Source organism: Sapajus apella, unplaced genomic scaffold (assembly GCF_009761245.1).
Source record: "Sapajus apella isolate SASKATOON/1434 unplaced genomic scaffold, GSC_monkey_1.0 scaffold72, whole genome shotgun sequence".
Classification (NCBI taxonomy): domain Eukaryota; kingdom Metazoa; phylum Chordata; class Mammalia; order Primates; family Cebidae; genus Sapajus; species Sapajus apella.
In genome coordinates, this window is record NW_022437012.1 from 1,638,068 (window position 1) to 1,650,900 (window position 12,833).

The window sequence follows — 12,833 nt, forward strand, 5'->3', positions numbered from 1 at the left end:
GAGTCAAAAAAGAGTATTTCAACATTTTAAGTATGACAATAGTTCCAGTATTCTCCACAACTGCTCATTATGAAGGGAAAAAAGTTTATTTAGTGCATACTCATTAGGGATGGTACTGTGTCCAGGTAACATTTTTCATGCTCCCATTCCTACCTCATTTACAAGACGTCTAATCATTTTGATGATTAAAAAGTCCTTTGGATATGTTTTAAAGTTCTTAAGGACTATAAACGCAAAGCTTAATTTTTAAAAACTATAAATATATGTGATTATGTATATACAATTTTAATGTGCAAGCTGTCATAGGCCTAATCCTGTCCTGTACCCTATGTTTTGCAGGGACTATACTAAACTCCATTTGCTAAATTATTTTGCCTTAGGTTCTGCTTTTAGAAGGTATTGGTGGAAGATCAGAAAGTGGAGAAAGGCAGAACAGGAAATTGGTAGCTGTTGGCAGCTGGCAGCTGCTTTAATAATCATGGGGATCGGGCATAGTAAGAAAGAGCAACCTGCAGATGGTCCCATCCTTGATTAAAGCTGTACTTCTCTGGAAGATATAGACTGACTTTTCTTCCCTGGAAAATTAATGTATCAATCAGAGGTCAGTCAGGGGATGACAAAGTTTTTCTACAGAGGCTCTAACAGTATATAGTAGCAGGTGTTGGTTTGTAGACTCCAGCCCAGGAGTGACCCATGCATCTGATTTTTAGGCATTACCCATTCTTCCTGTTTGTTTCCCCATAACTGTGTTTACTCTCTTTTGTTTTCTCAGCATTTCCAACACCCATGTAACTAACTTCTTCAATTAAACTGCTTTTGTTTGAAATATCAAAAGGGCTTTCTGTTTCCCTGACTGAACTCTGACTGACAGATTAATTTTCCAGTGAAGAAGATTCAAATAGGACACCATTACTCAAAAGGTTGGAATAACAACTTAAATTTCATAATAAAGAAACAATTAAAAAAATTAATGCAAGAAAGGCTTATATTTGATATTGTCCATAATACAGACGTGAGTTTAGTACTGTCACTACAACAAAATGAAAAACTGTTCCAGTGTCAGAACACTAATCTTTGACAGTAAGAGACTTATCTTTTGAGCAGTAAGAAAGTATCATTTATATATATGCTTATTATAAGTTATTCAAGCAATATAGAAAAACATAATAAGAACAAAAAAAATTGATTTTAGCCACAGTCGTACCCATAAAGAAATCACCACCATTATGAGCAGGTAGAAATCATTCTAAAATTCATGTATATAAACATTAAAAAGGCTAGATATACACAGATAATTTTATTAAAATGTAATTATGACATATATGCCACTTTTAGTGAAGAAAATCAAACTGGTTTCCTTTAATTAAACTAAGAGATTTAAAAAAAAAAAAGGAAAAAAGATTAAGAAAAACTTAAAAAGTGGTGTATTAACACCTAAAATTGTTTCAAACTTTAAGGATTCAAATATTTCCTCCCACTAGTCCCTTGCTTCATTTTTTAAAGTTATTTATTCTGCTTTGGCAAAGTTTATACCATTTGAATTTTATTCAGCAGTTATAATTCTCACAATTGTCAAGAATTAGTTCTTAAAGTGAGGATTTAACCTTCATTTTCAGGGCTTTTAATCAGGATTCTTCTTCGGATATTTTGATTTATCTCCTGGTTTGCTGAATTTTTGCTACTAAATAAATGTTTTCAGGAAGGTCTTGGAGATGTCATATTCTCTGAGTTTTTGCATACTGAGTAATGTCTATCTGTTGACTTCGGACTTGAATGGCAATGTGGCCATGTTTAATATTTTTTGGTCATGTTTTTGTCTTTAGGACTTGGTTGACAAAGGAGGGCCCACAAGTAACATAGGCCCGAAGAAAAGTTTTATTTGGCATACATATTGTTTGTTGTTGTTTAGAGACAGGGTCTTGCTCTGTCACCTAGGCTGGAGTGCAGTGGCCTGATCATAATCCTGTTACCTTGAACTCCTGACCTCAAGTGATCCTCTTGCCTGAATCTCCTGAGTAGTTAGGACTATAGGTGTGTGCCAAAAAGCCCAGCTTCTTTTTAAACTTTTGGTAGAGACAGGGTCTCCCTATATTGCCCAGACTGGACTTGAACTCCTGGCCTCAAACAATCCTCCCACCTTGGTCTCCAAAAGCACTAAGATTACAGGCCACTATGCCTGGTCTACATTATTTTAAAATATTTAATTTAAACAGATAAACCACTAGCAGATTAATCAAAGAAGATCAAGTTATCAGTATCAAGAATGAGAGTATATATATTATAATATATATATATATTATATAAAATCCCAAACAAAATTTAGCAGAGTAAATCAAACATATATGAAGGATATCATGGCGAAGTCGGGTTTATCCTAGGAATATAGGATTGGCTTAACACTTGACATGCAATCACAGTAATTCATCATACTAACATCAGATATTAAACTTTGAATATGATCATTTCTTATGTGTCAATTATACTTCAATAAAGCTGTTAAAATAACTGTTCAACTTTCTAAAATGTACAGCTTCCATTTAATAATCTGTAATCTCAGTTCTGTTGAAAACAGGTAAAATTTGTTAATACTTGGCCAATCTTCCCCCAAGCGCAGTAACAGCCTTCTGAATGGCCAGTGTTGTTCCCTTCCCTGCCGATGTTTTTTTTTGTTTTTGTTTTTTTCAAAAATCAGATTGTTCTTGAACTTGCTTTTATTAATACTTATGGTACAAATTTCCTTCTGTTTCAGTGATGATTTCCTCCCAAAACAGGTTTTTTTTTTAAAACTGTCTTTTGTATTTGAAGTCACCATATGTAAACTTTATGTTTGCTTTGGTATGGTTTGGGTAACTTCCTTGATTTTTTTTCTCATCTGAGACTTGCTTGAATTATAGTTGAAGGCTGGTTACTGCTTCCTATTCATTTCTTTGTACCTAAATGAAACGACGTGTGTTTATGTCACATTTGCAAGGACAAAGGGGAGAAAAAAGAATTCGAATAGATGGTAAGAGTAGTCCCTGTATAACTACCCTGGTAATCAATTAGAAATTAAATTCATTGAAGGAATATCTTTAGGGGTTGTACTGTTCTCATTTCATATAAAGCCCTGGAGATTTCTTCTTTTCTTGCTGAGATTTACTAACAGTAGGTAAGGCTCTTTGCTTTTTCCTAGACTTTCATTATAGATCTGATACTCTCTTCTTCCATCTATTTACTTTTAAATTTATGAGTACTGTCACCTTACTTTGCTCAAAATTGCTTTTAGGAAGGCAGAAAAAAGGAGTTAAACATGATAGCAAACCACTTAGGAAATTCCCTGTGCCTTCTGTTTGGTTTAAAATGTCCTAACTCTGTTTAATTGTTACTATTTAACTTTTGAGCTACTTTTACTAATTTTTCTGGGGTTAGAGTCACATATTTTAAGTGACATATCCTGTACTAAGCTTCATATTGTTATTTTTACTGAGATTACAAATTAGGCAATTATAAATGTTTAGGTTTACAGTTAAATCTTTTCTGGGACTTATCTAAACATCTTCTCATGAACATATAGCATAAATTAATCTTAACACATAATGGGCAAGGGTTTTTTATTTTCTTTTTATTTCTGAGATGGAGTCTCGTTCTGTTGCCCAGGCTGGAGTGCAATGGTGCGATCTCAGCTCACTGCAACCTCCACTTCCTGGGTACAAGTGATTCTTGTGCCTCAGCCTCTTGAGTAGCTGGAATTACAGGCACCTGTCACCAGGCCTGGCTAATTTTTTTTTTTTTTTGGTAGAGACAGGGTTTTGCCATGTTGGCCAGGCTGGTCTTGAACTCCTGACTTCAGGTGATCTGCCTGCCTCAGCCTCTAGATTACAGGTGTGAGCCATGACCCGCAGCCAAGGGTTTTATTTATCAAAGATGAAAAATCTTATTTTGTGAAGCATAAACAAACAATGAATAACATCTGTTTTACTAAAAGACAATGAATAACTTTCTGATTCTTACCAGGTTCCACTTAAAAACTAGCTTTCATGGGCCTTTTAAGAATTCCATAGGTAAAACTAATCAGAGCTTCTTCAGATTTAGTTATTCCCCAAAGATTTGTTGCCTTCAGGAAAAAAATAAAAGCTACCAAGAATAAAACAATTTTAGGAAATGGAATCTGGGGTTACTGTTCAATGACTAAATCTGTTTTTGCCTAGTGACTGTTTTAAACTCTTTAAAAGGTTTGACAACTCAAAAATATGCTAAATTGTAAATTAAAAAACCAATAATTGGCCAGGCGCAGTGAATCCCAGCACTTTGGGAGGCCGAGGCGGGTGGATCATGAGGTCAAGAGATTGTGATCATCCTGTTCAACGAGGTGAAACCCTGTCTCTACTAAAAATACAAATATTAGCTGAGCATGGTGGCGCGTGCCTGTAGTCCCAGCTACTCGGGAGGCTGAGGCAGGGGAACTGCTTGAACCCAGGAGGCGGAGATTGTGGTGAGCCGAGATCATGACATTGCATTCCAGCCTGGGTAACAAGAGCGAAACTCCATCTCAAAAAAAAACAACCCAATAATTACACAGTTTTATGCAGAAGGTATCTTGGTTGTCTTAGAACAAAGAAAAGTTTTGGCCGGGCATGGTGGCTCACGCCTGAAATCCAAGCACGTTGCAGGCCAAGGCGGGCGGATCACCTGAGTTCGAGAGTTCAAGACCAGCCTGACCAACATGGTGAAACCTCGTCTTATTTAAAAAAAAAAAAAAAATTCAATTAAGAAAAAAAAAGGTTTTCAAGTAAATATCCAATACAAACACAATATAAATTAAGTTACCTGTCTTGATTGTAAACAAGCAAATGTAGTTAATTTACTCCAGAAAACAATGACCAGGCAATACAGAAGATGAAATTAGTTTCTCAAGTCTGTAGTATATCACAAGAACCTACAGAACTTTTTAATGATACAGATATAGAGGCTGCAATCCATGGGGATTTTGACTCAGTTAAGTCTGTATAACAAAGGCTCTATGGTACCATAAACTGGATCTTTATTTTAAAGAAAGGAAACAAATCCAACAATAAAGCCTTAACACAGAAGTAATACTTACCAGTACCGGAATTTTGAACCTAATGTAAAATAATGTGCAAAAAAATTCTTTTGAGGTGGAAGTGGTCTGTCCAAACGGAAGAATGTGTGATGTTCTACACAAGCTTTCCACAAATTTTTACATGCTCTGTAATTCACCATATTAAATCCCAATAATGTTTCTCTAGATTCATGCTGTAATAAATGACAAAATGCAGAGAATACCAGGAAAATGTCAGGATCTAATGCTCCATTTAATTTACTTTTGACAGATAAATTATTCTAGCCTTCCAAACATTAACTTGTTAATGATATAGATACAATCTACAGGATCTTTTATCTAGGATCTTTTTTGCTTATCCAATAAAAAGGCAATGAAGTATATGGAAAAGTCTACAAAATCCGGACATTGTTCAGTCATTTTTTTTTTTGAGACAGAGTCTCACTCTGTCACCCATGATGAAGTGCAGTGGTGCGATCTCGGCTCACTGCAACCTCCGTCTCCCAAGTTCAGGCAATTCTTGTGCCACAGCCTCCCAAATAGGAGGAATTAAAGGCATGCACCACCAGGCCCAGCTAATTTTTTATATGTTTAGTAGAACTGGGGTTTCACCATAGTGGCCAAGCTGGTCTTGAACTCCCGAACTCAAGTAATGCACCTGCCTTGGTCTCACAAAGTACTGGGAGATTACAGGCATGAGCCCCCATGCTGGCCTTGCTCATTCATATTACACCTCTTAGAAACTTTTACCTTAGATCATAGTTAGAAATGAGTTCAAACTTTTAATATGTATCCATTTTCAACATTTATTAGCTATGACTCTTTCAAAATATAATTCAAGGTCATAAGTTAAATGTTAAAATATATCATCACAACTTTAACAATATTCCTAATTTAAAGTATCTGTCTAGATTGTAAATAAATAAGAACATTCAGCAGGCTGAACACTATTACAGAATTCAAATTTTAAAATTAGCACTAAAATAATTTCCCATTTTCTTGAAAACTGGTACAAATTTCTAAATAATTTCATTAAAGTGAACCATATATAGCAATGTCCACATCTCATAATTTCACAGCTCTGATTTTCACACAATAAATACAACCATTTAACCTTTATCCAGTTCAAGAAATGGATCATTACCACCACCACAGAAGTATTATTTATCTCCCCTTTCTACCAGATTACTTTCCCAAAGGTAATCACTCTTCTGACTTTATCACCATAGTATAATCATGCTTGTTTTTGAACTTTATTGTACAAACATGGAATCACACACATGTTGTCTTTAGGTCTGGCTTTTGTTCAGCATTACGTTTCTGATATAAATTCAAAGTTTACGAAGTGTAATTCACTCATTTTCATAGTACTCTGTGAATTTAACAGTTAACTTATCCATTTTACTGTTGATAGACATTTGACATTTCTAGTTTGGGGATATAAGAAGAATACAGCCAGGCATATTCCTGTATGTTCTCTGGTGTACACATATGCACATTTTTGTTGTTGGGTCATATGATGTACACATATGCTCAGCTTTGGTAGATAATGCCCAACACTTTTCCAAAATGGGTAGATCTATATACACTCCCTTCCACCAGTAGCATATGTGCCAAATATTCACCAGCTACTGGTTTATCAATCTCTTTCCCATTACTATTCTGTTGTGTATGTAGAGGTAGCAAATTTTGGTTATAATTTGAACCTCCTTGATAATTATCGAGGTTCAGTGTTAATGGTCATGTGGATATCCTCATTTGTGAAATGTCTGTTCAATTTGCTAGCATATATTTCTATTAGGATGCATGTACAACCAAGGATTCTGTGTGTATTATATAATGTCTAAGATATTTCACTGTCTTAGTGGTATCTTCTGATGAATAGAGTTAATTTTAACACAGTCCAAATTACCAATCTTTTGTTATAAAGGTTTCCTTCTATGCCTTGTTAAAGAAATCCTTACCCATCAGAAGTTCATTAAAGTATTTCCTGTGACTAATCCACACTAAAATGCCCACGTATAAAGTATTAAACTATCATATTAGAAGGGAATATGCTTAAAACATCACTTCTTGATTATCAGAAAACTAAGTCTTAAATATGATCAACAGTTGTTTTGTTTGCACTAACATAGTTTATATGTTTTACCATATGCCATAAACATTATGCAAAATAACAGAAAATGTCTCAGCTACAATAATGCACTAATGCTTCTCACTGTCAGCATCTAAGACGCAAGTATATTCATCCATTTTGACACTTGTATACTTTTCAAAAAGTCTATAAGTAATTTCTATATTCTATCAATCATATGTGAAATGTAACAAAAATTTTTCCTGCCCAATTTGTAAACAACAGACACAAAATGTTGTACTGAGAGATAAGTACATTGTATGAAGTTTGGGCATTTAAAAACAAAGAGATGTTTTAGAGAGGAAGCAATAACAAGGCCACCTTCTGCAGAGTAAGCCTGTATACTGTTTTTTTTTTTTTTTTTTTTTCTTTTTTTTGAGACAGAGTCTCGCTCTCTTGTCCAGGCTGGAGTGCAGCGGTTGCTCACTGCAACCTCCACCTCCTGGTTTAAGCGATTCTTGTACCTTAGCCTCCCAAGCAGCGGGAAATACAGGTGTGCGCCACTACATCCAGCTATCTTTTTGTATTTTAGTAGAGATGGGGTTGCACCATGTGGACCAGGCTGGTCTTGAACTCCTGGCCTCAAGCAATGCACCCATCTGAGCCTCCCAAAGTGTTGGGATTACAGGTGTGAGCCATCATGCCTGGCCTGTATACTGTCTTTACCTTCTTTTCTCCCATCAGACAGGTTGTAATGTGGCCATGCTGTAAGAAAGTTTGAGGAAGGCATATCTCACCCAAGAGTATGAAAATCTAATCATCATGCTTATGAACCACAAAAAGATCCCTATACACTTTCTTTAATCAACTGTCATATTTTGCTGCTGTTATCACTTATTGGTAAGTATGTTTTTAACTGGTACACTACTTCGGAAAATGAGTGTTAAGGGTTAAATGCTACAAAAATGATCTGTCAGACATATAGTAAGTTCTGAATAAATGCTAGATATTATAACTTATTATAAATATTAGTAACACTAGTATTATGATGGGGTAAGTTAAATTTAAAAAGTTGACTTCTACAGTGCCATCTATGATTACTTAAAGTAAAATATTTGTCATATAGTTTCCAGATAACAATATTATATTTTAATCACCTAAATTTTAAAACAGGTAAAATAATTTTCATTATCAGCACTTGTCATAATATCCCCAACCTGGAAATGGCAAAGATGTCCACTAACAGCAAAATAAATTAATAAATTATGGTATAGTCATTCAGAGGAATACCATACATAAATGAACTAATGTTATATGCAACAACATGGATGAATCTCACAAAAAAGTGTTAAGGGAAAGAGGGCAGGCAATAAAGACAACAACTGTTTAATTTCATTTTTTAAAGTTCAAATATAAGCAAACTAATCCATGGTCACACAAATGAGAGTAGTGTTTACCTTCCAGGAGGTTTAACGACTGGAAGTGGACAGAGCTCCAGCAGCAACATTAAAAGTATCTGGGGTGCTGGTAATGTTCTACATATTAGAAGGAGGTACATATTCTATATATACGGATATATTCACTTCATCAAACTGTGTACTTAAAATATGCACATTTTCAGTATTATGTTTTATATCAATAAAAATTCTCTTGAAAAAAACTCTGTATTTTATGAACATAAACAATAAACTATAGTTTATAATCACTTAGTAGCTCAATATCCTCTGACACAACAGAGCTGATTCAAATACTTTTTTTTTTCAAGAGGCAGTGGTGTCCTGTTCTGTTGCCCAGGCTAAAAGTACAGTGGCACGGTCAAAGCTCATTGTAGCCTTGAACTCCTGGGCTCAACCTATCCTCCCATCTCAGCCTTCCAAGTAGCTGGGATAACAGGCAGGAGGCACCACTGTACCCAAAGCCTTATTTATTTATTTATTTTTTTTTGGAGACAGGGCCTTCCTATGTCATCTAGGCTGGAGTACAGTGGTGTGATTCTAACTCATTGCAGCCTGATTTCCTGGACTCTAGAGATCTTCCCACATCAGTCTCCTGAGCAGCTGGGACTAGAAGCACAGATAATCATGCCTGGCTAATTTTCTTTTTTTTGGTAGAGACAGTGTCTCACTAAGTTGCCAAGGCTGGTCTTGAACTCCTGGCCTCAAGGGATCCTCCCACCTCAGCCTCTCAAAGTGCTAGGATTACAGGATTGAACCACAGTGGACAGCCCCAAAGACATTTTTAAGGTTTCAAATACATTTTACATGCATACACACACAAGCATCTTGAAATATGCATTAATTTGTCAAGATTTCTCGGTTTCTAAGAAATAACGTAAATCACATAAGGTTAGTTTGATTTAATGAAATCGATAAAATCATCTACAAGATGAAATTGTTTTCAACACTGTACTTTCCATGACAACTCAATGTTGCTTTTAATATATAAAGCCATTACCACTCCAACAAAGGGAGGAAATGTTATTAAGTTCATAAATTTGTAACACTCAGCTCCCTTAAAACGAAATGAGCTCATATATGAAAGGAAGTACTACAGATTTAGTAGGGGAAAAGGGACATATGAAATGCTCATTTGCTGTCCTTCATAAATGGACCTTGAGGTTTCCAATGACCATGATGTGTGAGAAACCAGTTTCTAAGCTCGAGAAACAGCAAGAGGAATATCTAAAAGAACTTTAAATGAGAACCATACACACATTGGAAAAACAGGTACATTTTGTTATAAAAAGTGAATTCGTTACCTCAGCAGGCAGTTATCCATAGTATTAATTGCACTTTCACTTGTACTAATAGAAAAGTTCTGTCATGAATGGATATTTCTTAAAAGGCTTCATTTATATCAATAATTATTCAATCAGTACTCACCAATTCTTTTCTAAGTTGAATAAAAAACTGTTTGCACTTAAAAGAAATTTTTACAATCTTCAACCTGGACAAAAGAGAGTAAATTATTCAAAGTATTGAAAAATGATAAAAATATTAACAAATTATGAAAAAATAAAAAATATTTTAAGTGTGTATTGAGTAATGCCTCAACATTTTATCAGATATAAATACACATAGTACATAAAGAATCTAAAGTTTTTGGTGCTTCATGAAAAAAATGATTAGTATTTGTGTTCAACTCAGGGAAATTTTGTCAGGGTATCTACTATGAACTATACATTTCTGAGTTTTGTATCCACAGAAATACTTAAAAACAGATGTCACAAATTAAAATTTCAAAAAATATCACTAACTTAGTTGTTTGTGATCTAAAACCATAAGCAAGCCTTGGAAAAAATGTAAGGTTTCACTGTTGTATGCAACAACCCTAAATATATATATATATATATATTTTTTTTTTTTTTTTTGAGACAGAGTTTTGCTCTTATTACCCAGGCTGGAATGCAATGGCACAATCTCAGCTCACCGCAACCTCCGCCTCCTAGGTTCAAGCAATTCTGCCTCAGCCTCCCGAGTAGCTGGGACTACAGGTGCACGCCACCATGCCCAGCTAATTTTTGTATTTTTAGTAGAGACGGGGTTTCACCTTGTTGACCAGGATGGTCTCGATCTCTTGACCTCGTGATCCACCCGCCTTGGCCTCCCAAAGTGCTGGGATTATAGGCGTGAGCCACCGCGCCCGGCTTAAAAAGCATTAAATTTAAAAAATTTACCTTTCTACACCACCTTTCTTCTTAAATGCAACTCACATAATGCCATAAGAGTTCTCAAAGCCTTATTAGTACAATTAATATATAAGCCAAGTCACTTTTGTCTCATTCAAACCATATAATAATTAACATAGTAATCGCTTCTCTGCCTTTTGGCTAAGATCAAGTGTAATAATTAACACAGTAAACACAGTCTTTTTAAACTTTAAGACCTAAGGGTAATAAGGCTAAAGAGATTTGATCTTACTGAGCAAAATGTGCTTCAAGATCATGTCTCAATCTTCTCAGTAAATATTTTCATGATAATTCTAAGTTTGAATCTACATGACTTACAGCCCTATCTACCCAAGAAGCTCTCAGCATTCTCGAAGAATAAAGTTCTCACACATCAATCACTTGAGGAGGCAAATGCATGAGTCAACTTCAAGCATGCATGTTTGGACTGGGGAAGAAGAGATATATTTAGGTTTCTGATTTGAAAAAATTTTATTTTACTTTTGGATACTGAGCTTTCACCTGACAGGGATATAACAACATGGGGAAAATATTTTGTCACAGAAAGAGAGCATTATTTCCAGGAAGCAAACAAATACTGAGTAAATATAGACTGTATTTATGGAAAAAAAAAAAAAAAGCCAGGTGCCTCAATTCAAAAAATCCTATGAAAACATACTGATATTTCAGAAGTTAAGCAACAAAAAACTTCGTTCATTTCTAAATGATCACGAGAAAGAAAATCTAGGCCAGTTTCAAATCACCCTAATTTCAAAAATTCCCAGGAAGCTACCAATCAATGAATAAAAGTCTTTTCTCTGGATGCTCTCTGTGGCATAATATATATTTTATATAACTTCTATTTTCTTATAAATGTATTCTGTGTGACTTGTATTTTCTACAAAGTTTTTTCAGAAAAATACCAATGTATGAATTAAAAATCTTTCAAACAGTATCTATTTTACACAGCACTAATATAGCTATAATAGTTTTCTTTTGGCTTCGATATGTCTGGTTTATCTTTCTCAATGTTTCTACTTTAAATCACTCTGTCACTTTGTATAATATTTTAGGTATGTCTCTTGTAAGCAGTATAAAAATTGATTTTTTTTTTTTTTTAAGAGACAGTCTTGTTATGTTGCCCAGCCTGGCCTCAAACTTCTAGGCTCAAATGATCCTCCTGCCTCAACCTCCTGAGTAGCTGGGACTATGGGTGTGTGCCACTGCATCTGGCTCAAGATTGATTTTTTAAAATCCAGTTTGAATAATCCAAAATGTATGAAACAATAATAAGTACTTGAAAAGATACTCATTATCATTAGCTAGCAGGGGAATGCAAACAAAACTACAATGAAATACTACTTTATACCCACTAGAATGGTTATAATAAAAAATAAAGATAACAAGTGCTGGTGAGAATATGGAGAAATTAAACCCACATGCAATGCTGGTGAGAACATAAAATGATGCAGCCACATTTGAAAACATTTTGGCAAACCCAAGTATTCCACTCCTAGATATATACACTCGAGAAAAATGAAAACATATGCCCACACAAAAACTTGCACACAAATATTTAGAGCAACATAAGTCTTACTAGCCAAAAAGTGGAAAATACTGGTGAACTGGTTATCAAAATGTGGTATAACCATAAAATGGAAAATTATTCAGCAATAAAGGGGAAAGCAAAACCAATACATACTACAACATGGATGAACCTCAAAAATGAATGAAAAAAACAATCACAAAAGACCACATAGTATATGATCTCCTTCAATATTAATACAATATAAAGGATAGGCATATCTGTAGAGAAAGAAAGTGATTAGTGATTGCCTAGGACTTCCAGTAAATGAAAAGCAGAAAAGGGGACAGGGAGTGACTCCTAATAATTCAAAAGGTTATCTTTCAGGGGTAATAAAAAGATTCAAAATTAGATTATGGAGATGTTGCCCTGAAACTATACTACAAACCACTAAACTGTATACTTTATTAGGCAAATTTATGGTATGCAGATTTTATCAATAAAGTTG

The 12,833-nt window shown here is 34.7% G+C and overlaps 1 protein-coding gene and 1 non-coding gene across 3 annotated transcripts in view; both read right to left on the minus strand.

The window, feature by feature from the left end:
* Positions 1-12,833, minus strand: part of PTPN4 (protein tyrosine phosphatase non-receptor type 4) — a 219,813-nt gene that overhangs the window by 55,937 nt on the left and 151,043 nt on the right. For both annotated transcript variants that reach the window (XM_032250629.1, XM_032250628.1), the window contains 2 exons: positions 10,016-10,079; positions 5,081-5,253 (listed from right to left, as the gene is read on the minus strand). In XM_032250629.1, coding sequence (XP_032106520.1) covers positions 5,081-5,253; positions 10,016-10,079 — 237 coding nt within the window. The remainder of the gene's footprint in view (positions 1-5,080; positions 5,254-10,015; positions 10,080-12,833) is intronic.
* LOC116531827 lies at positions 7,872-7,978 on the minus strand. The gene has a single exon (XR_004260609.1). It is a non-coding gene; the product is annotated as a small nucleolar RNA U13 (small nucleolar RNA).